The 18,565-nt window shown below is 41.0% G+C and overlaps 1 protein-coding gene and 1 non-coding gene across 13 annotated transcripts in view; one reads left to right on the top strand and one right to left on the bottom strand.

Annotated features, from left to right (window-relative positions):
* The window catches only part of CLASP1 (cytoplasmic linker associated protein 1), a 209,660-nt gene that overhangs the window by 123,328 nt on the left and 67,767 nt on the right, over window positions 1–18,565 (bottom strand). For all 12 annotated transcript variants that reach the window (XM_067473460.1, XM_060774347.2, XM_060774414.2 and 9 more), the window contains exons 3-8: window positions 12,702–12,780; window positions 10,879–10,982; window positions 8,878–8,969; window positions 8,672–8,747; window positions 2,220–2,317; window positions 1,749–1,816 (exon numbers count right to left, since the gene is read on the bottom strand). In XM_067473460.1, the coding sequence (XP_067329561.1) occupies window positions 1,749–1,816; window positions 2,220–2,317; window positions 8,672–8,747; window positions 8,878–8,969; window positions 10,879–10,982; window positions 12,702–12,780 (517 nt within the window). The remainder of the gene's footprint in view (window positions 1–1,748; window positions 1,817–2,219; window positions 2,318–8,671; window positions 8,748–8,877; window positions 8,970–10,878; window positions 10,983–12,701; window positions 12,781–18,565) is intronic.
* On the top strand, window positions 15,590–15,715 carry LOC132762274 (U4atac minor spliceosomal RNA). Its single transcript, XR_009630160.1, has one exon. It is a non-coding gene; the product is annotated as a U4atac minor spliceosomal RNA (small nuclear RNA).

Below are 18,565 nucleotides of genomic sequence, written 5' to 3'. Positions count from 1 at the left end.
GTCTGGCTTGGCCACGGTAGTCCATGCTCTGGTTACATCCCGTCTAGACAACTGCAACGCTCTCTACGTGGGGTTGCCTTTGAAGACGGCTCGGAAGCTCCAACTAGTCCAACGCTCGGCAGCCATGATACTAACAGGAGCAGAGCGCAGGGAGTATACAACTCCTCTGCTGCACCAGCTCCACTGGCTGCCAATTTGCTACCGGGCTCAATTCAAAGTGCTGGCGTTGGCCTTTAAAGCCCTAAACGGTTCTGGCCCAACCTACCTATCCGAACGTATCTCGCCCTATCAGCCCACCAGGACCCTAAGATCTTCTGGGGAAGCCCTGCTCTCTATCCCGCCTGCTTCACAGGTGCGGCTGGCGGGGACGAGAGACAGGGCCTTTTCTGTGGTGGCCCCTCGGCTATGGAACGCCCTTTTTCCATGGAGGTAAGATCAGCCCCCTCGCTGATGGTGTTCCGAAAAAGATTAAAAACCTGGATGTTCGAACAGGCATTTGGTTAATTCGGTGCAATGAATTTGATGATTAAAGGATTGGTAATATGGACGACGAAACTGGATCACGATTTTAGTCAGGAGATGCATTGGATTGTTATTGATGTGCCAATATTGTATGATGTTTTTATGGTTTTAAATTGAATACTGTTGACTGTTGTATTTTGTTGTAAACCGCGTTGAGTCGCCAGCTAGGCTGAGAAACAGCGGTATACAAGTATAGAAATAAATAAATAATTATTAATGCTAGTTCTTCAACCATGTACACACTTTACAAAAAGGAAGGCCTCTATAACAAATACCCATACAACAATATTGGTTCAGCCTTGTTCAATTTCAATCAAATTAGTGGATCTTAAAGTAAATATTATTTGATTTTCTCTTCCTATCCCATTCCTTTTACATTGCGTCTACTTGATTATGAGCCTATAGGAAGCCACTGTCATATCTTTTAATATTATTATAGTGCTTGGAGTATATTATAGTGCTTAGAGTATTTGCCCATTGATTTCAAATACTGTTTGGGTGCAAGTTGTTTTGATCTGATCTTTTGTTCCTAAAATCATTCTGAAGTCACTCACTATAACTGTCCATGCCCCTACAACCCAAACTCTAGCATGAAACTAACTGCAGGGCTATTAAATTCTAAATAAGCTGGCAAACCAACCAATCAATCAATTAATCAATGCAGGTTTTGCCACAACTCCAAAGCAGAACCTTGGATCATTTCTGACGTAAACACCTTGAAACTTTTTTTTAAAAACTCAGTTATTATAGGTCCGTGTATTGACCCTAACCATTTGATGCTGCAGAGTTGCTGAAGCTAAGCAAATATGAACATGATTAGTAAACAATTTGATGAGGGGCAGTGTTTGTTTCCCAGTTCCAAAAGTAATAGCAAACTATGGCTTGTTGCAACATATGAAATAACTAATTTTTAAAAGCATGCAAAAGAAGAGGAAGAAGATACAGGAGAACAGAAACCGATGTTGTAGCATCAAAGTATCAAGTTGTATGTAAACACATGGCTTTGTGACAGTTCTTTTCCCTTCCCTTTCTTTTTCTTCTTCCAGCAAAGTATAACATCAGGTAACCAATTGCATTAGAAAGATTTGACTTTCACATGATGCAGTAGAAATACATTTCTTTAACAAATGGAAAAGATGTTTGTCTAAGGGGTGAAGAAGAGGAGAGAGGATGAGACTGCATCCTTTAAAAAAGTGAACAAAACAAAAAAACAAACAACAACTCACCACCTGATCCCTGGATCATTGTTCCTGATTTTTGAACCTCGTCAAATTTTGTAAAAATGATATTCAACCTGATTTGAAAAAGAGATCACATTAGAATTGCAAAAACAAAACAAAATAAACAAAACAGACATCAGAAAGTACATGTTTTAACATTTTTAATTGGAAAGATTCTTATCAAAGAAGGGTCAATCCCCTATCTGATAGAGTAGTTAAAGGAGAAAGCCAAGTGTGCTTGAGAAGAGCCTAAACAAGCACCAACTCCCTAGACTCTCTCTGCCATGGTGCCACTTGTGGCTCTTTCAAATGCCTGGGTGGGACGATGAAGATGGTAGCCAGGGGTAGCTAGTCCAAGAGGTAGCACTGGACTCAGCAAATCAGAAGGGATACAAGTTCTTAAAGTGCTTTAATTTTAGAACCAGAAAAAGAAAAGTGAACTCCAAAGCAAACAAACAAACAAACTTCTTCACTCACCGAGACTGTGGTAATCCTTTTTTGCTGAGATCGGCTCTTACACGTTCACCTACGTGTCTGTAGATTTCTACTAAGCTATTTATTGCTGCGTCGCGAACCTAACAATCCAAGAGAAACGAAATGTTCAAACTACTACACCACACAAACTCTGAAAAGTGGGTGACATATATAATTAAGGATAACCCATAACAGTGATATAATAGTTATCATGATTACCATCAATACAAAGAGTCCAACTCAAATTTTCTATAGGTTGGCATGATTAAACCACACTGATTGCTCTACACTCTGCCACTCGGTTCTTGATATTATATTCCCCATATACACATTCAAATCCCAGTAAGGGGACATGTTGCCATCAAACCAAATTCAGAAGCTGGCTTGTTACATTTCAATCAGGGACTTTTACTGCATCCCAAATTTATAATTCCAAACCGGTAAATTTCAGAAGCTTCTAATCCCAGATCATTTTGCAACTCTAAGGGAGGGAAGGAGGCATATATGTGCGTAAAGCTGCACACCTTTCAACGTGTGCACAGTGCTAAATCCCATCTTTGCATTATAGATGACACAGGCCAAAGTAACTGGATGCTTCTCCCCACAAACCTCTTTTGAGTGCAGGTCATGAAATTTCAGGGGGGGAAACCGCAGCATGAATTAGTGTCTTCAAGGTAACAACTGAAAACCATTTACTGAATGATAGTTGCATCATCAGCAGAGACATCACACTGGCAACAAAGATCCGCATAGTCAAAGCCATGGTATTCCCTGTAGTAACCTACGGATGTGAGAGCTGGACCTTAGGAAAGGCTGAGTGAAGGAAGATAGATGCTTTTGAGCTGTGGTGTTGGAGGAAAGTTCTGAGAGTGTCTTGGACTGCAAGAAGATCCAACCAGTCCATCCTCCAGGAAATAAAGCCCAGCTGCTCACTGGAGGGAAGGATACTAGAGACAAAGTTGAAGTACTTTGGCCATATCATGAGGAGACAGGAAAGCCTAGAGAAGACAATTATGCTGGGGAAAGTGGAAGGAAAAAGGAAGAGGGGCCGACCAAGGGCAAGATGGATGGATGGCATCCTTGAAGTGACTGGACTGACCTTGAAGGAGCTGGGGATGGTGACGGCCGACAGGGAGCTCTGGCGTGGGCTGATCCATGAGGTCACAAAGAGTCGGAGACGACTGAACAAATGAACAACAACAAGTTGCATTATCAGCAATTCCCTTCAAGTATCTAGGGGTGCTTTGGGGCATTTTGCATATTTAGAGACATTCAGGGAACCCTATCTTTACTTTCCACTGTGTAGACCTCTTTTTTTCAAAAGGAAGTGATTGCCTGGTCACTTCCTGTGTTAAAAAAAAAATGAGCAGGACCCAGTACATCTGAAAAATTGGCAAGATGGCCAGTACCATCACCTTCAAGCGTGACAGAGAGTGTCCCTGGCCACTTGAGGGCCAAATTTTGCCCCAAATCTCTGGGGAGCTGCAAGGTGTGGAAATGTGAAATAGATGTGTGGCCAATGCATCGCTATCCCTACCTTTTGGACCCCTTTGATTCAATGGGACAAAAGTCAATTAATGGCTGAGATAAGTGCTAATAAAGTGAAAAAGCGAAACAGTATTACCCTCCTTGCTGACTTATAAACACCTCTTCTCTTTTCCAACAACATTCTCTCAAATGTTTCGCCTGTGTCATTTCCCTACATTGCCTTGCATCCTCTCTGTATTACTCACTATTGCTAGCAAGGGAAAGAAACAAAACGGGTAAGTCTGATTCATCCAGGGGGAAATGAAGAGAGAGAGAAGAGGGGGGAAACCAATGATGACTTAAGATTGGTGGGAACAAGGGACTGAAGCATCTCATCCAGTTATAAAGACAATAGCCTCTTATCCCTGAACACAGAGGCTAGTATTGTGACCAATTTGCAATACAAGCAGGGTGACAGATTTGTCTGTAGTTATGATTATCCCACGAATTACTTTATAAGGCTGCCACACTGGCTGAGTACATTCACAAAAACCCTGAACTTCCCAACTTTCAAAAAGGTTATTATTTAAGCAATACTCTACAAGTAATGACAAGAGCACCTATGCTTGGCAGATGAGAAATTCAGTATGAAAACCAAGATGAATGACAAAGAAAGTGGTTTTCTTTTTCTGCAGCCAGCACAAAAATATAGTTGGATGCTTTGGGTTCCTGCACCTCCTCTCACAACAATTAATGTTGCTATTGGTCTGCATCTCCCATCAGCCAGTCTAGCTAAAAGTAGGGGATGATGGAGGCTGGAGTCCCAACAGCCAGAAGGCCAAAAATTTCTTCATCCTAATGTGCAAAGTCAGCTAAAGATTCATATTAATGGAAAGACTTGGACTTTGTTAATTTTTCAGCTAACTTCAGAGTAATGCTCAGATGGAATCTCCTTTCTTGTAGTTTGAAGCCATTGTTCCGTGTCCTAGTCTCCAGGGCAGCAGAAAACAAGCTTGCTCTCTCCTCCCTATGACTTCGCCTCACATGTTTATACATGGCTATCATACCTCCTCTCAGCCTTCTCTTGTGCTGGCTAAACATGCCCAGCTCTTTAAGCTACTCCTCATAGGGCTTGTTCTCCAGACCCCTAATCATTTAAGTCATCCTCCTCTGGACACATTCCAGCTTGTCAATATCTCTCTTCAATTGTGGTGCCCAGAATTGGACACAATATTGCAGATGTGGTCTGACCAAGGCAGAATAGAGGGGTAGCATGACTTCCCTGGATCTAGACACTAAACTCCTATTGATGCAGAACAAAATCCCATTGGCCTTTTTTGCCGCCGCATGACATTGTTGGCTCATGTTTAACTTGTTGTCCACGAGGACCCCAAGATCTTTTTCACACGTACTGCTCTCAAGCCAGGCATTGTTCCCCATTATGTATCTTTGCATTTCAATTTTTCTGCCTAAGTGGAGTATCTTGCATTTGTCCCTGTTGAACTTCATTTTGTTAGTTTTGGCCCATCTCTCTAATTTGATCGGATGATTTTGAATTCTGCTCCTGTCTTCTGGGGTATTGGCTATCCCTCCCAATTTGGTATCGTCTGCAAACTTGATGATCATGCCTTCTAACCATCTAAGTCTGTAGAGAGGATCTCAAACTCAGCTTCTGCTGTAGGTTCAGATCATGATCTTGAAACAGTGAATATATTTCCTTTTTCTATCTATTTGAATAGAAATCCAGCTCTGTGTAAACTGAAAGCTTGTATATGGGATCGTGGGCATCTGTCTGTTTCAACAACAGGTGTTACTTCAATGACTTTATGTATATAGTCACAAACAAACTAACGCACTACCCACCTTTGAGCAGCACTGAAAACACTTTCTAGGAGAGGGAGCTCTAACTTGAAGGTTAAAATGAAAACATATGCTCAGGGATTACACATTATTCATCCTGTTAGGGAGCATTTCGAGACCTCACAACAGCAGAGACATATTGGATCCCTCCTTTACTCTTTTCCCTGTTTCTCCTTGTCCAGCCTGCCATCCTTCCCCATGAGGCCTCTCCTATTTCTTCCATCTCAGACCCATTGTGTCCTATGGCGCTTTTCCGACTCTTTGGGCCCAGCAGGCCTCAAGGCGCTCTCTCCGTCTCCATGGCAACAGCACATAAACAACAAGCACTGGGCGGCAGAACTAGCTTCTGCCAAGTGGCTGATGCCCAAACTCTAGAGCAAGAATGGGCAAACTTGGGCCTTGTAGGTGTTTTGGACTTCAGCTCCTGCCATTCCTAACAGCCTCAGGCCCTTTCCTTTTCTGCTTAAGTCCTGGGATCTGTAGTCTGCTGAGGCCACCCCTTTGCCCTTGGGCCCATCCGCACCTGGAGAACAGCCTTCAAGAATGGCCCTGAAATTGAATTTGGCCCTCAGGCTGGGAGTGGGGGGGGGGGGAGGTTCCCCAATCTTTGCTCTACAATAATGATCCCCAAACCCTTGTCCTCCTGACGTTTTGGACTTCAACTCCCAGGAGCTTCAGCCACTCTGGGAGCTGGGGTCCAAATCACCTCTGGGTCCAGAGTTTAGGGGTCACAGCTCCACAGAAGGGCCAGGAATCATTCGGCCCACTTGACATTGCCGAACTGAGTGTCCCAGCATGGCTGATGTTGGCTACGAGTTGGGAGTCTGGCAACATTTGGAGGGCCACACAACTCCCAACCCATTTTATGGGAAGGAAGTGCAAGGAGGGGGCAAACCCAGTATGTTTAATTGTGCTTTTATTACGCCCCTTCCCCCAAAAACTCACCCATACCTTTCTAACTGTCACTGTCCAAGAGTATAACTGACCATCGGGAAAGTTCTGAATTCCTACTACTTAAGCATTCCACCAAGATACAAACTTCCTTCTTTGGAGTCTCCTCTGAAGGATGGATGGTCATCTGTCAGGAGTGCTTTGGTTGTGGGTTCCTGCATGCATAGCAGACAGGGGTTGGACTAGATGACCCTTGCCCTCTTCCAACTTCTTTCTGACCTGGCCGTCTTTTTTGCAAAACTTCAATCACATCTCCTTTTGGAGGGATGATATTAAATTTGCAAGCTGTCTCCAACGCCTCTGGCTCTTTGGACATTGAAGTTTAATGTAATGAGTGTTGGTGCTATCAACGCTGGACAGATCCTTGGTTTTCAATGGCCACTGCCACTGACAGTACATTCCTGAAATTTCTTCCTAGTTTCAACATTACGTTTCTGGATAATTTTTCCCTATTTTCGTGGCTGTCAAGCTTTCTAATTTTACAGTCCACTTCCACCAAGTTATATACTTCCTTCTTTGATGGATTTTAAGCAAAGGCTTGATGACCACTTGTAAAGAGTGCTTTGAATGTGTCTTCCTGCATAGCAAAGGGTTGGACTAGATGACCCTGTGATTTTTTTCCCCAATTCTATGATTCCATTTTATTTTCCTAGATTTTGTTTCTTTGTTTTTACGGGACACTTCCCTATTTAGAAGGGATTTAGAGAGAAGGGGAAACATGGTGATCTTCCAAACAGATACACTGTGAAGGGGCAAGAACCATGTTTCATTCTAATTAACTGCAAACTTAGTCAACATACGTCCACTGTTGTATGTGGCTTTAATTTGTTGAACAGCTGCCCTCCTTGCTATATTGAAAGAGACAAAAACTGGGGAACACCTAAACCAATCATGGAGATTTGGCTCAATGTTTTTTATGTCAGCAGAAAGTGAGAAAAGGGGAGGAGTAGTTTCTATTTTTCTTTTCTGTCCAGCAAATTAAATGAGAAACCCAGCTTCAGAAATTACTGCGGCTATATCTTCTATTGTCCCCAAAAAAGGACACAGAAATACACACAGGCCAAATCTCACTGGGCTTTTTCTTTTTAAAAGCAGCCAACTATTGAGCACTTTGAAACATGTTTTTTCCTGGGTTTTTTTTCAATTCTAAATCATAAGCGGTTGTAGAAAACCAAAGACATCTTCAAAAACATGGTTATGTCTTGGTAAAAAAAAACTGATGCCATAACAAGCCACAATATATAATGAAAACATTTTAAACAATATTATAAAATCATACAAAAACTATTAAAACATATATATAACCAATGTCTTCCTGTTATTCTCATTTTCCAGTAGCATCATCTAAGCCATTTCATGTTTCAATCTTATATAATTCCATGTTTTTCTATTGCACTGCATTTCCAAAGGCTTGTTCAAAGAGCCAGATTTTTTTCCGAAAGGTAATTCATGCTTATATATAGAAATGAGATCTTCTAATCATCAAATAATAGATAAGAGAATGTGTCTTTCCAACCTTGGTGTACAAGTCTTTTAGCAACTATAAAAGCACATAGAAGGAAACCATGATGAAAAAACAAAAAATTCTACTAGTTAAGGTCTTGGCTGTTCAGAACCCAGTCTTCTTCTTATTATATGTAATATCAATGGGGTGGGAAGCTTTTGCCCTCTGTTTTGGACAATTGCTCCCACAGTCCTTTTTTACTGACTAGGCAACTTTTGGCTTACCTTTGTCAGCACAGACTTACACAATTATTTGCAGTAAGTTATAAGTTACTAGAGAAAAGATGGAAGGCTACAGATTTCTGAAAAGTGTTTTTAGTTCACTCCAAAAGACCTTCAGTTTGCTCTAAAGGATCTTCATTCATATTTGGCATAAACTATAACTATATAACATAAAGGTATAACAATATATCCATACAAAATGGATATCTGTTAATATGGCATACACAAAAACTGCAGCTTGACACAAAGAACAGGAAAATTCATGATTATATATTAAATGAAGTTCAATGAATGAGACATACCAACATTTGAAATTTCAGACAAGTCTCAGCAAAAGGTGAAAACGTATGCCATAACTTTGAAATAATAACATTTCTTCAAGCTCTATCCATCATAGCCATCTCTCTGCAAAGAAGAAATATTTAAACAAATATTTTTCATTCAACACTCACCTGGCTGTTTGGATCTCCAAGTAAGTTACATATATGTGGCACAATCTTGCTCAGTGTTAAACTCTGAGCTCCATATCTATGACAGACAGACAGGAGAGGGGCAGAAAAAAGAGAAAAGAAAAAAAGAATAAACTACTAATAGTTTTGTTTTTTGTTTTTTAAAATCTGAATACAGGTTTCAAAAGAAGTTATAAAGCCGCACTTACGCATTGAGCGTTGCAATAAGGCAGAGGCAAATTCCTTCTCTCGTCCGGAAATTCTTGTGTTTGAATCCTCCCAAAATTCTGTCCCATACATACTGCCACAGGGAGAGAGAAAAAACAGAAAAATGAACCCTGAACCAGCTACGGTTTTACATTTGTTGATGCTGGATATTATGTAATCACAAGAGGAGGACTTGTGTATATGCAGGTGTGTGCACATGTACACACACACATGCACAAGTGAGTAGACACAGACATAGATATCAGTGGGAACAGTAAACTATTAAATAATACACAGGCACACATATATACACATCAAAGGAGCATTTTAGTGATTGGATGCTGCTTTTGTTTTGTTTTTGTCCCTCATCACTATCACATTCACACAGTGATCTTTTAGAAAGCCTTATCCTGATGGAGAGAGGGTAAGCACATATAATGCCCAGAGCGACGATTCGGTTACCAGTGAAATATGTATTTAACATGCAATGAATCCAGCCCTCTAGGACTGCAACAGGTGAACAGGAAACATGACATTTGAAAGGCATTTTCCTTGTAGCATCTAGGAATTAATATCTCTCAGCCAATTTCACTAGGCTCCACCAGTTACAGACTAAGTGTTCTCAACAGGGAATGTTTGCAAGGGCAGGAGGTTGTAGGAGGGAGTTAAGATACATTTTAATGGCAGAAACATTAAATCAATTTAATGGGGTTCTGCAGCCATTAATTGAACAGTGATGCACTGATGCTAACTTTGTGAGCTCATTTAATCATAATCTTCACAGTGGTGATCCATATTAAATTCTTGATGCCAATCCTGGTTCTAGAAATGTATTTAATACCACAAACATTTTGGCACTCTCTACATATTACATGTGCCCTCCTACCCACATTTGGGCCAGCTTGCAACATCTACTGACTGAAAGCCCTTCCAGATAGGCCTCACAGCCCAGAATCTGATCCCATGTTTTCTGCTTTAAACCGGATTATATGAGTCCACACTCCCAGATAATCTGGGAATAACAAAAAAAAAAAAAAAAAAAACCCGGGATCAGATCCTGGGATATAGGGTATGTCTGGAAGGGCCCTGAGCAGATATCTAAAGAACAGTTGCAGAAATCTGTAGCATTTCAAGTATGTTACTGATGGAGTTCAGCTATGGCATGATTTCAAGGTTGGAGACAATGGTGCAGGTCCATTCCATCCACTCCCTAGACATATATTACACCTAGACGGGCCTTTCCAGAAACGCCGAACTCTCTTATTATTATAAAGGATAGTTGAATGAAGCTTAATGTTTCTGCCATATTTTCTCCCATAATAGACAAATTAAAATATTCTTTTAAAAAGATAAGACGTTAAAACAAGATCTGTACATTTACGGCATATTTTTGTTTTTGACATATTAACCTTACAATGGGCTTTTCCAATCTGTGGGGTCTCAATTCACAGTTTCAACTGACTGTGGATCACCATGGCCCATACCTAAAATTTATGGATACTGACCTCACATTATCGTCATCTGATAACATAGGGCAAAACCATTCACATTTTTGCCATCCAAAGGAGTCCCTATGGATCCAGAGACCCCACTGTTGCTTCTCAGTCATGTTGTTATTCAACCAAATACGTTCCCCCCCCCCCCCACACACACACACGTAATAATTGTAAAATAAAATTCTATGCATTTCCTGCCTATCTATTTTACTTGAAATCAAATTAAGATACTCAAATTATTAGGAGTTGTGACTAATTGTCTTTAAAGAAAGACAGAATAGGATAGAATGAAAAACTGAGGAGGAGTGTTGTGCTCCAGGAAATGATGTCTCTAGAACAAAGGTTAATTACTAAACAGTAATTGATAGTAAGCTCCTTATAGTAGCTGAATCTATCTGAAAAACAGAATATACCAAATGGTCACAACCCCACCCTACTTCACACAAACTATGCTCCAAATCTGGAAGCCACTTGTTTCAATGAAGTTGGATATTTCTGTGGACTCACCTGAGGACTAGCAGCTTGCTCCATGATTTTTAGCAGCAGTGCCTGATCCTGTTCTCGTACTGAGTCTTTTGAATCTCCCAACCTGTCAATTAGACTAGGCAGCACTAAAAAGATAAAGCAAAGCTGATTAGAGAAGAGGGCACAGGAAGACAGCTAGAAATATAGACAGACAGTACAATGCATAAATACACGTCTGCCTTCCCACTCAGAGCCTCCTACAAGGCAATCTGAACAGTGACTTTGGCAAACTATTCCCATGGAAGGAACAGACTCTTGCTTTGAATAAGAAGTTAAAAACAAGATTGTCTTATGAGTATCATCAAGGTATTAGTTACTTACTTTCCTTAATATCACATTGTATACATATTTTAAAGTAAATCGCTTAACAACCGTATTATATTAAATTATTAAAAATATTAGATATAAAATAAAAAATAAGCCATAAGAAAGGATGATTAGTTATATTTAAATGTAGTTGCTATACCTACTGACCTACCCACAGGCAATGTTAGCAAACCAAAAGTAATAATATATAATGCTAATCTTGAATACCCAGAAAGCTTCCACTACTATGAGCTTTCCATGTTGCTCTACAAAGGAGGCCTTATGCCCCAAGTCCCTCCTTGGCCACACACCTAAATCCAGTATTGGCGAGTGCTGCTCAGAATTGTAGATCTGAGCATCCCAGCTTTGTTCTTGTAAAAAGAAAAAAAACTAATTTCTAGTTTTTTGACTGTAAAAAGGAGCTTGAAATTTTTCAACTGTAAAAAGGAGCGACATACAGGGAGCATACCACCCCCCTGCTGTGCCAGCTCCACTGGCTGCCGATTCAGTTCCGAGCACAATTCAAGGTGCTGGTTTTGACCTACAAAACCCTATACGGTTCCGGTCCAGTGTATCTGTCTGAACGTATCTCCCTCTACGTCCCACCCCGGAGTCTGAGATCGTCTGGGGAGGCCCTGCTCTCGACCCCACCACTGTCACAAGTGAGGCTGGTGGGGACAAGGAGCAGGGCTTTCTCAGTGGTAGCCCCCCACCTGTGGAACTCACTCCCAGGGGAAATCAGGGCATCATCATCCCTCCTCGCCTTCAGGAGGAGGGTGAAGACTTGGTTATGGGACCAGGCCTTTGGGCACTCTGGCAATTAAATCAGACAATCAGGTGAGTAAGACCAGCAGGATTGAGGAAGTGGAATGTAAAACTAGATCTATGAGTTGACGAACGCTGACCATGTATGAGGAGAAATTGGGTTTGTATTTAGTTTTTATTGATTTTATTGATTTTATGGTTATAATGCATGAATTGTTGTCAACTGTGAATTGATGTGATTTTGTGTGTGATTGTTTTATGATGCAGGCATCAAACTGTGCCTTTGCTTTTGTAAGCCGCCCTGAGTCCCCTTCGGGGTGAGAAGGGCGGGGTAAAAGAACCCCAAATAAATAAATAAATAAATTTTCAGATGGGACTATCTACACTGCCATATGCACTGGCAGTGTAGACTAATATAATCCAGTTCAAAAAATAACTGCTTCTCTGCCTATATGCAGACAACCAGAATATAGAATTAGTTGGAAGAGACCTCATGGGCCATCCAGTTCAACCCCCTGCCAAGAAGCAGGAAAACTGCATTCAAAGCACCCCTGACAGATGATCATCCAGTCTCCATTTAAAATTCCAAATTCCATCTCCGCTGCTGTAACAAACTGCTGCTTCCTTATAACTATGACAGTTGACCTGTATATCTGGCTCCCTCCACCAGTCTCAAGTTATGATTTGCAGAGTGATAAGCAAGCAAAAGAAAACACCAGCCAAAACAAGCTCACCTGTGCCAGTTTGGGCTTTGAATCTGTCTTGGAGCCGTGACACCAGGGCTGATAAGATGTCCAAGCCCAGCAGGACAACCTGAAAATGAAACAAAAAAAGAGACCCAAGATCAGACAGGGAGTACACAAAGTAAACATTGTCAGAGAGGCATAAAGCAGTGGGGTTCCCTGCTACTGCATTAATATTCACAACTTTCAAAGATAAGCCCTGCAAAAGGTATGTATCCTCCAAATTGATGAAGCACTAAGAGGGCTAGTCTATGGGAGCCAGAGACGAGCATGTTGCTGACACAAATTTAACTGGATTAAATTATGTCTCAGTTGCTGCATAGATTTCATGGGAAAGACATTGTGCTTCCACCTCCGCCCCACTTCATTTTCAACTGATGAAAAGGCTGCTGCGTGAGCAAAGAGACCCTGAGCCCCCATTTTGCCTCTTCAGCATTAAATGAGTGCTTAGAGATCCTGCTGAGAAAACTGATAGCAAAATATAGTTCTCTGTGCCAGACTCAGCAGTTAATTACGGCTTAATTAAGCCAAGAAGGATGGAAGAGCTCTGCAACTGAGGTGCCAAAAAGGAAGGGGAGGCGTATCTAGCCCCATTCCCTTGTTTTAAGCGGCAAATAGGGACTGAAATCACAAGCCAGGATGAAGCGGAAATGCCAGAAGCATTATTTCAGGGAACGAGAATAATGCAGTTTGGCACTACTTTGCCTTCTCTCACTATGGCAAAGAATCACGGGAGTTCTAGTTCCACAATGTTTTTAGCTTCTTATATGTAGTCTATTTAGCCTAAATAGAAGCATAGTGTTCAGATCCAGGGAAGTCATGCTACCCCTCTATTCTGCCTTTGTCAGACCACACCTGTGTCCAATTTTGGGCACCGCAATTGAAGGGAGATGTGGACAAGCTGGAATGTGTCAAGAAGAGGGCGACTAAAATGATCAAGGGTCTGGAGAACAATTCCTACGAGGAGTGGCTTAAAGAGCTGGGCATGTTTAGCCTGCAGAGGAGAAGGCGGAGAGGAGACATGATTAGGGCCATGTATAAATATGTGAGGGGGAATCATAGGGAGGAGGGACCAAGCTTGTTATCTGGTGCCCTGGAGACTAGGATTCGGAGCAATGGCTTCAAACTACAGGAAAGAAGATTCCAACTTGAACATTAGGAAGAACTTCCTAACTGTGAGAGCTGTTCAGCAGTGGAACTCTCTACCCCGGAGTGTGGTGAAGATTACTTCTTTGGAAGCTTTTAAAAAGAGGCTGGATGGCCATCTGTCGGGGGTGCTTTGAATGTGATTTTCCTGCTTCATGGCAGGGGGTTGGACTGGATGGCCCACGAGGTCTCTTCCAACTCTATGGTTCTATGATTCTGCCAAAGAGGGCTGCTACTTCACCAAATTACAAAATCTTGGATTCTGCAGCATTGAGTCGTGGCATTAAAGGGCTGTCAAACTTTGATTTCTATAGAGTTGGTGCATATATAATTAAAGATATTATCTCGACAACCATGATTCATCATTGGCCTGATTAAACATATCATTTGCTGTTTTGAACATTCAGATCTTTAACCTTCTCTGCCAAAGAGTGCTACTGCCTCACCAAACTACAAATTCCATGATTCCATAGGATTGGGCCACAGCAGATTGAAGTGGAGTCAAACTGCATTAATTCTATAGTGTAGAAGAACTCAGAGACGCTTTTCAGGCCTTGCTGTGTTGATGGGAAATCTATATACTATACAAAGTTGCCATTTCAATCTGGACTCTCTCTCTCTCTCTCTCTCTCTCTCTCTCTATATATATATATAATAGAATGTGCATATTAGTTGTAATAGCAAACACATGGCAGTCTACATATGCCTTATTATTAACAGCATCAAATTACAATACATATTTTAAAAGGGGGGAAATAGAAATTAGGCACTTGTTTTTGAACAGCAACATATGTGAAGATGGAGAAAAATGCTTTCCGATTACGTCCTTGCTGAATTTCCAGCTTAATAATATAATATATTGCATATACACATATTGATACTATAATGTAATACAATATAATAATACTATAATTATATATTTTATTTTACATATAATATTACTAATAATATTACAGTATAATAGTATAGTACAATATAGTAATATACTAATATTGTGATATGCTAATAATATAATACATTGTATTTACACATTACTTGTAAGCCGCTCTGAGTCCCCTTCGGGGTGAGAAGGGCGGCATATAAATCCCGTAAATAAGTAAATAAATAAATGATTATGCAAACATTGAAATGAACCCAGGCATTTTATTTGTTGTCATTCTTTCATAGCACTCTCATTGTTCAAAACCTCACCTCCCATTGAATTATGAAAAAAAATAGGTATTACAATAATTATTAAAATTACTGAAATCATGGCAGTCCTCCCTAGTTAACCCATTTTAAAAGCCTAGGTTGAAAGTAATTTGTTTTCTCTTTCTTCCTAAAATGTGTGTTTAATGAGATTTGCATCTGCACCATTTCTTCCCACCTACACCTTAAAAAGGCTGCAAATGAGCTCAATGGACATGGACTACATCTCCCACAATCCTTTGCGTTGGTGCATGCTCGCGGAAGCTTCTGGGCGTTCTCTCGCAACTCCATAGAACGAAGGTTCCTCCGCCCCGCTGCCGCCCTCTTATGCAAATGATCCCACCGCGATGCATTGTGGATAGGGTAAAACCCCCGAAAAGTGGCCGGTTGCTTCGAAGTACGCGAAGAGAGCGAGCGTTTGCAACTATTCCGTGGTCCAGCCGAATATGCAGAACAAACCCACCCCACACCGGCAAAGCACTCGCTGTGACGTGGTAGATAGTTCCCGTCCATATCCCCAGATTGTCATGGCGTTTTTCCTTTCAGCCGTCCTTATCTTGGGGTTGCGCTACTGTTCAATGAACGTATAGTGAGAACAGTACTGCTAACGCCTACACAACACTGACGCATCCCTGGGGCTTAGGCCCCAACGTGGTGCAATTTTTGGAATCCTGCTTTCAAGCACCTGCAATTCATAGTACCGAAATTAAAGGGGAATTCCGTTAGCCATTGCCTTGCATTGAGTGCTTGTAGCAGTTTCTCAAATGCTCCACTAGATGGCGCTAGAGGCTATGCTGAATTTGTTAATAGAGGCCTGCAATGCTTTCTAATAGGTTGTAGATTTAGGGCCTTTCCACACAGCCATGTAACTCCGTATCTGTTTTGTGTTGGATTATCAGAGTCCACACTGCCATATATTCCAGTTCAAAGCAGATAATCTGGGAATCACATAATCAGCTGTGTGGAAGAAGGGGCCTCAGTGCAGGTTAACAGTACTTCAAACTCTATGCTGGGGAATCCCGGGGTTGGTATTTTAATGAGCTTTAATTAAATCCCTGCTTCATTCTCATTTCCCTGAACTCAAATGCATTTGCAAGCACCAAACTTGAGATCCCGGGGAATTAAATATGTTAGCAGACTGCTATAACTGTACAATGTGGATAACTCAATTCAAAGAAGCAACTCCTGGACCATTATTTTCAATACCTTTCAACTTTTCCCCCCTCCATCCACAAAACAGATTTCACACTGCCTCACATACCCAGCAATACATGGAGAGAGAGTTGCCAGATGTACAAGCTAGGTTTAGAAAAGGCAGAGGAATGAGAGACCACATTGCCAATATCCGCTTGTGCTGGTACAACTGTACCAGGAGCTCCTATTTTGTTTGCTTTGCGGTTAATGTTTGTTTGCAATCCCAGGCTTGGGATTTTGCAGCAGGGTGGCTTCCTGTTATAGGCTGCAATCATAGGGTAAACCACCTGCCAATTATAGTTAGGATCCCTGGTCCCGCCCCCTTTTTGCTTTTTGGAGGGAAAGGGCCATTTTCAGTTAGTTACAGCAAGGGAAACCAAGGCAGAGGATGCATACAGACGTTCCTCCTGTCCAAAAGCTTCGTCTTTTAAGACTTCCTGGGGAAGAACAGATTGAAGGCCTCTACAGATTCCCAAAGGGTTCCAGGGAACAGCTTTACAACCCTGAGGACCTCCGGAGGGAATAACAGCTCTTCATCTTCTGCTAAGTGATTTCAAGCTTGCTGGTACATTTGTTTGGTTCTGAGACACAGTTCAGCTAGTAGCAGACTCAAAACAGTCAGGTTTAAGTTCACAGCAGCCTGGGAGGAGCTTTAAAGGGGATTTTTTCTGTTAAACAAAGTTTCTTGAAGATAGTGCCTGTTTCCTGCAAACAAGACTGCAAAGGCCAATGGACTATTTAGAAATTTTACAATTCCTGCTTCTTCATTAATAAAGACTGTTGTATTTAAGCTTAAGTCTCCTAAAGCCTGTTTAATAGGAAAAAAATCCTCTAAAGGTTCTTTCTCGGGCCCCCGGGCTTCCCCCTGGACGCAAGCCTTGCATCCTCTTTTAGAAGCATTTAATTTCGGCTCCAGCGGCGACAGAACACCGCTGGATAATGGAGAAAGGCAGGGAGTTTCAGAAAAACATCTATTTCTGCTTTATTGGCTATTCTAAAGCCTTTGACTGTGTGGATCATAATAAATTGTGGCAAGTTCTTGGTGGGATGGGCATCCCAAGCCACCTTGTCTCTCTCCTGAGGAATCTGTACAAGGACCAAGTGGCAACAGTAAGAACTGACCATGGAACAACAGACTGGTCCAAGATTGGGGAAAGGAGTACGGCAGGGTTGTATACTCTCACCCAACCTATTCAACTTGTATGCAGAACACATCATGCGATGTGTTCTGTGCGGGGCTTGACGAATGCAAGGCATTTGGTGTGAAATCTACATAATGGACAAAGTCGCCATTTCAATGTGAACTATATATATATATGTATTATAGAAAGTGCATATTAGCGGTAACAGTAATAGCAAAACACATGGCAGTCTACATACACATTATTAACAGCATCAAATTACAATATATGTTTTAAAAGGGGAAAAATAGAAATTAGGTACTTGTTTTTGAACAGCAACATATGTGAAGATGGAGAAAAATGCTTTCTGATTATGTCCTTGCTGAATTTCCAACTTAATAATATAATATAATATAATATAATATAATATAATATAATATAATATAATATAATATATTGCATATACATATAATATTGATAATATTATAATGTAATACAATGTAATAATATTATAATTATATATTTTATTTTACATGTAATATTACTAATAATATTACAGCATAATGGTATAGTACAATATAGTAATACATAATACTAATATTGGAAGAAACATTAACAACCTTAGCTATGCAGATGACACCACTTTGATGGCCGAAAGTGAGGAGGAGCTGAGGAACCTTCTAATCAAGGTGAAAGAAGAAAGTATAAAAGCTGAGTTGCAGTTAAACATAAAAAAACAAGATTATGGCAACAAGAATGACTGACAACTGGAAAATGGAGGGAGAAAATATGGAGGCAGTGACAGACTTTGTATTTCTAGTTGCAAAGATTACTGCAGATGCAGACTGCAGCCAGGAAATCAGAAGATTACTTTTTGGGAGGAGAGCAATGACCAATCTCAACAAAATAGTGAAGAGTAGAGACATCACACTGGCAACAAAGATTAGTATAGTTAAAGCAATGGTATTCCCCATAGTAGCCTATGGATGTGAGAGCTGGATCATAGGGAAGGCTGAGCGAAGGAGGATACATGCTTTTGAACTGAGAGTGCCTTGGACCTGAGAAGATCCAACCAGTCCATACTTCAGGAAATAAAGCCCGACTGCTCATTGGAGGGAAGGATATTAGAGGCAAAGAGGAAGCACTTTGGCCACATCATAAGAAAGAAAAGTTTGGAGAAGACAATCATGCTGGGGAAAATAGAAA

This window comes from Anolis sagrei, chromosome 1, assembly GCF_037176765.1.
Source record: "Anolis sagrei isolate rAnoSag1 chromosome 1, rAnoSag1.mat, whole genome shotgun sequence".
NCBI lineage: Eukaryota > Metazoa > Chordata > Lepidosauria > Squamata > Dactyloidae > Anolis > Anolis sagrei.
Note: the sequence above shows the minus strand (reverse complement) of the source record. Positions and strands in the feature narration are given on the sequence as shown.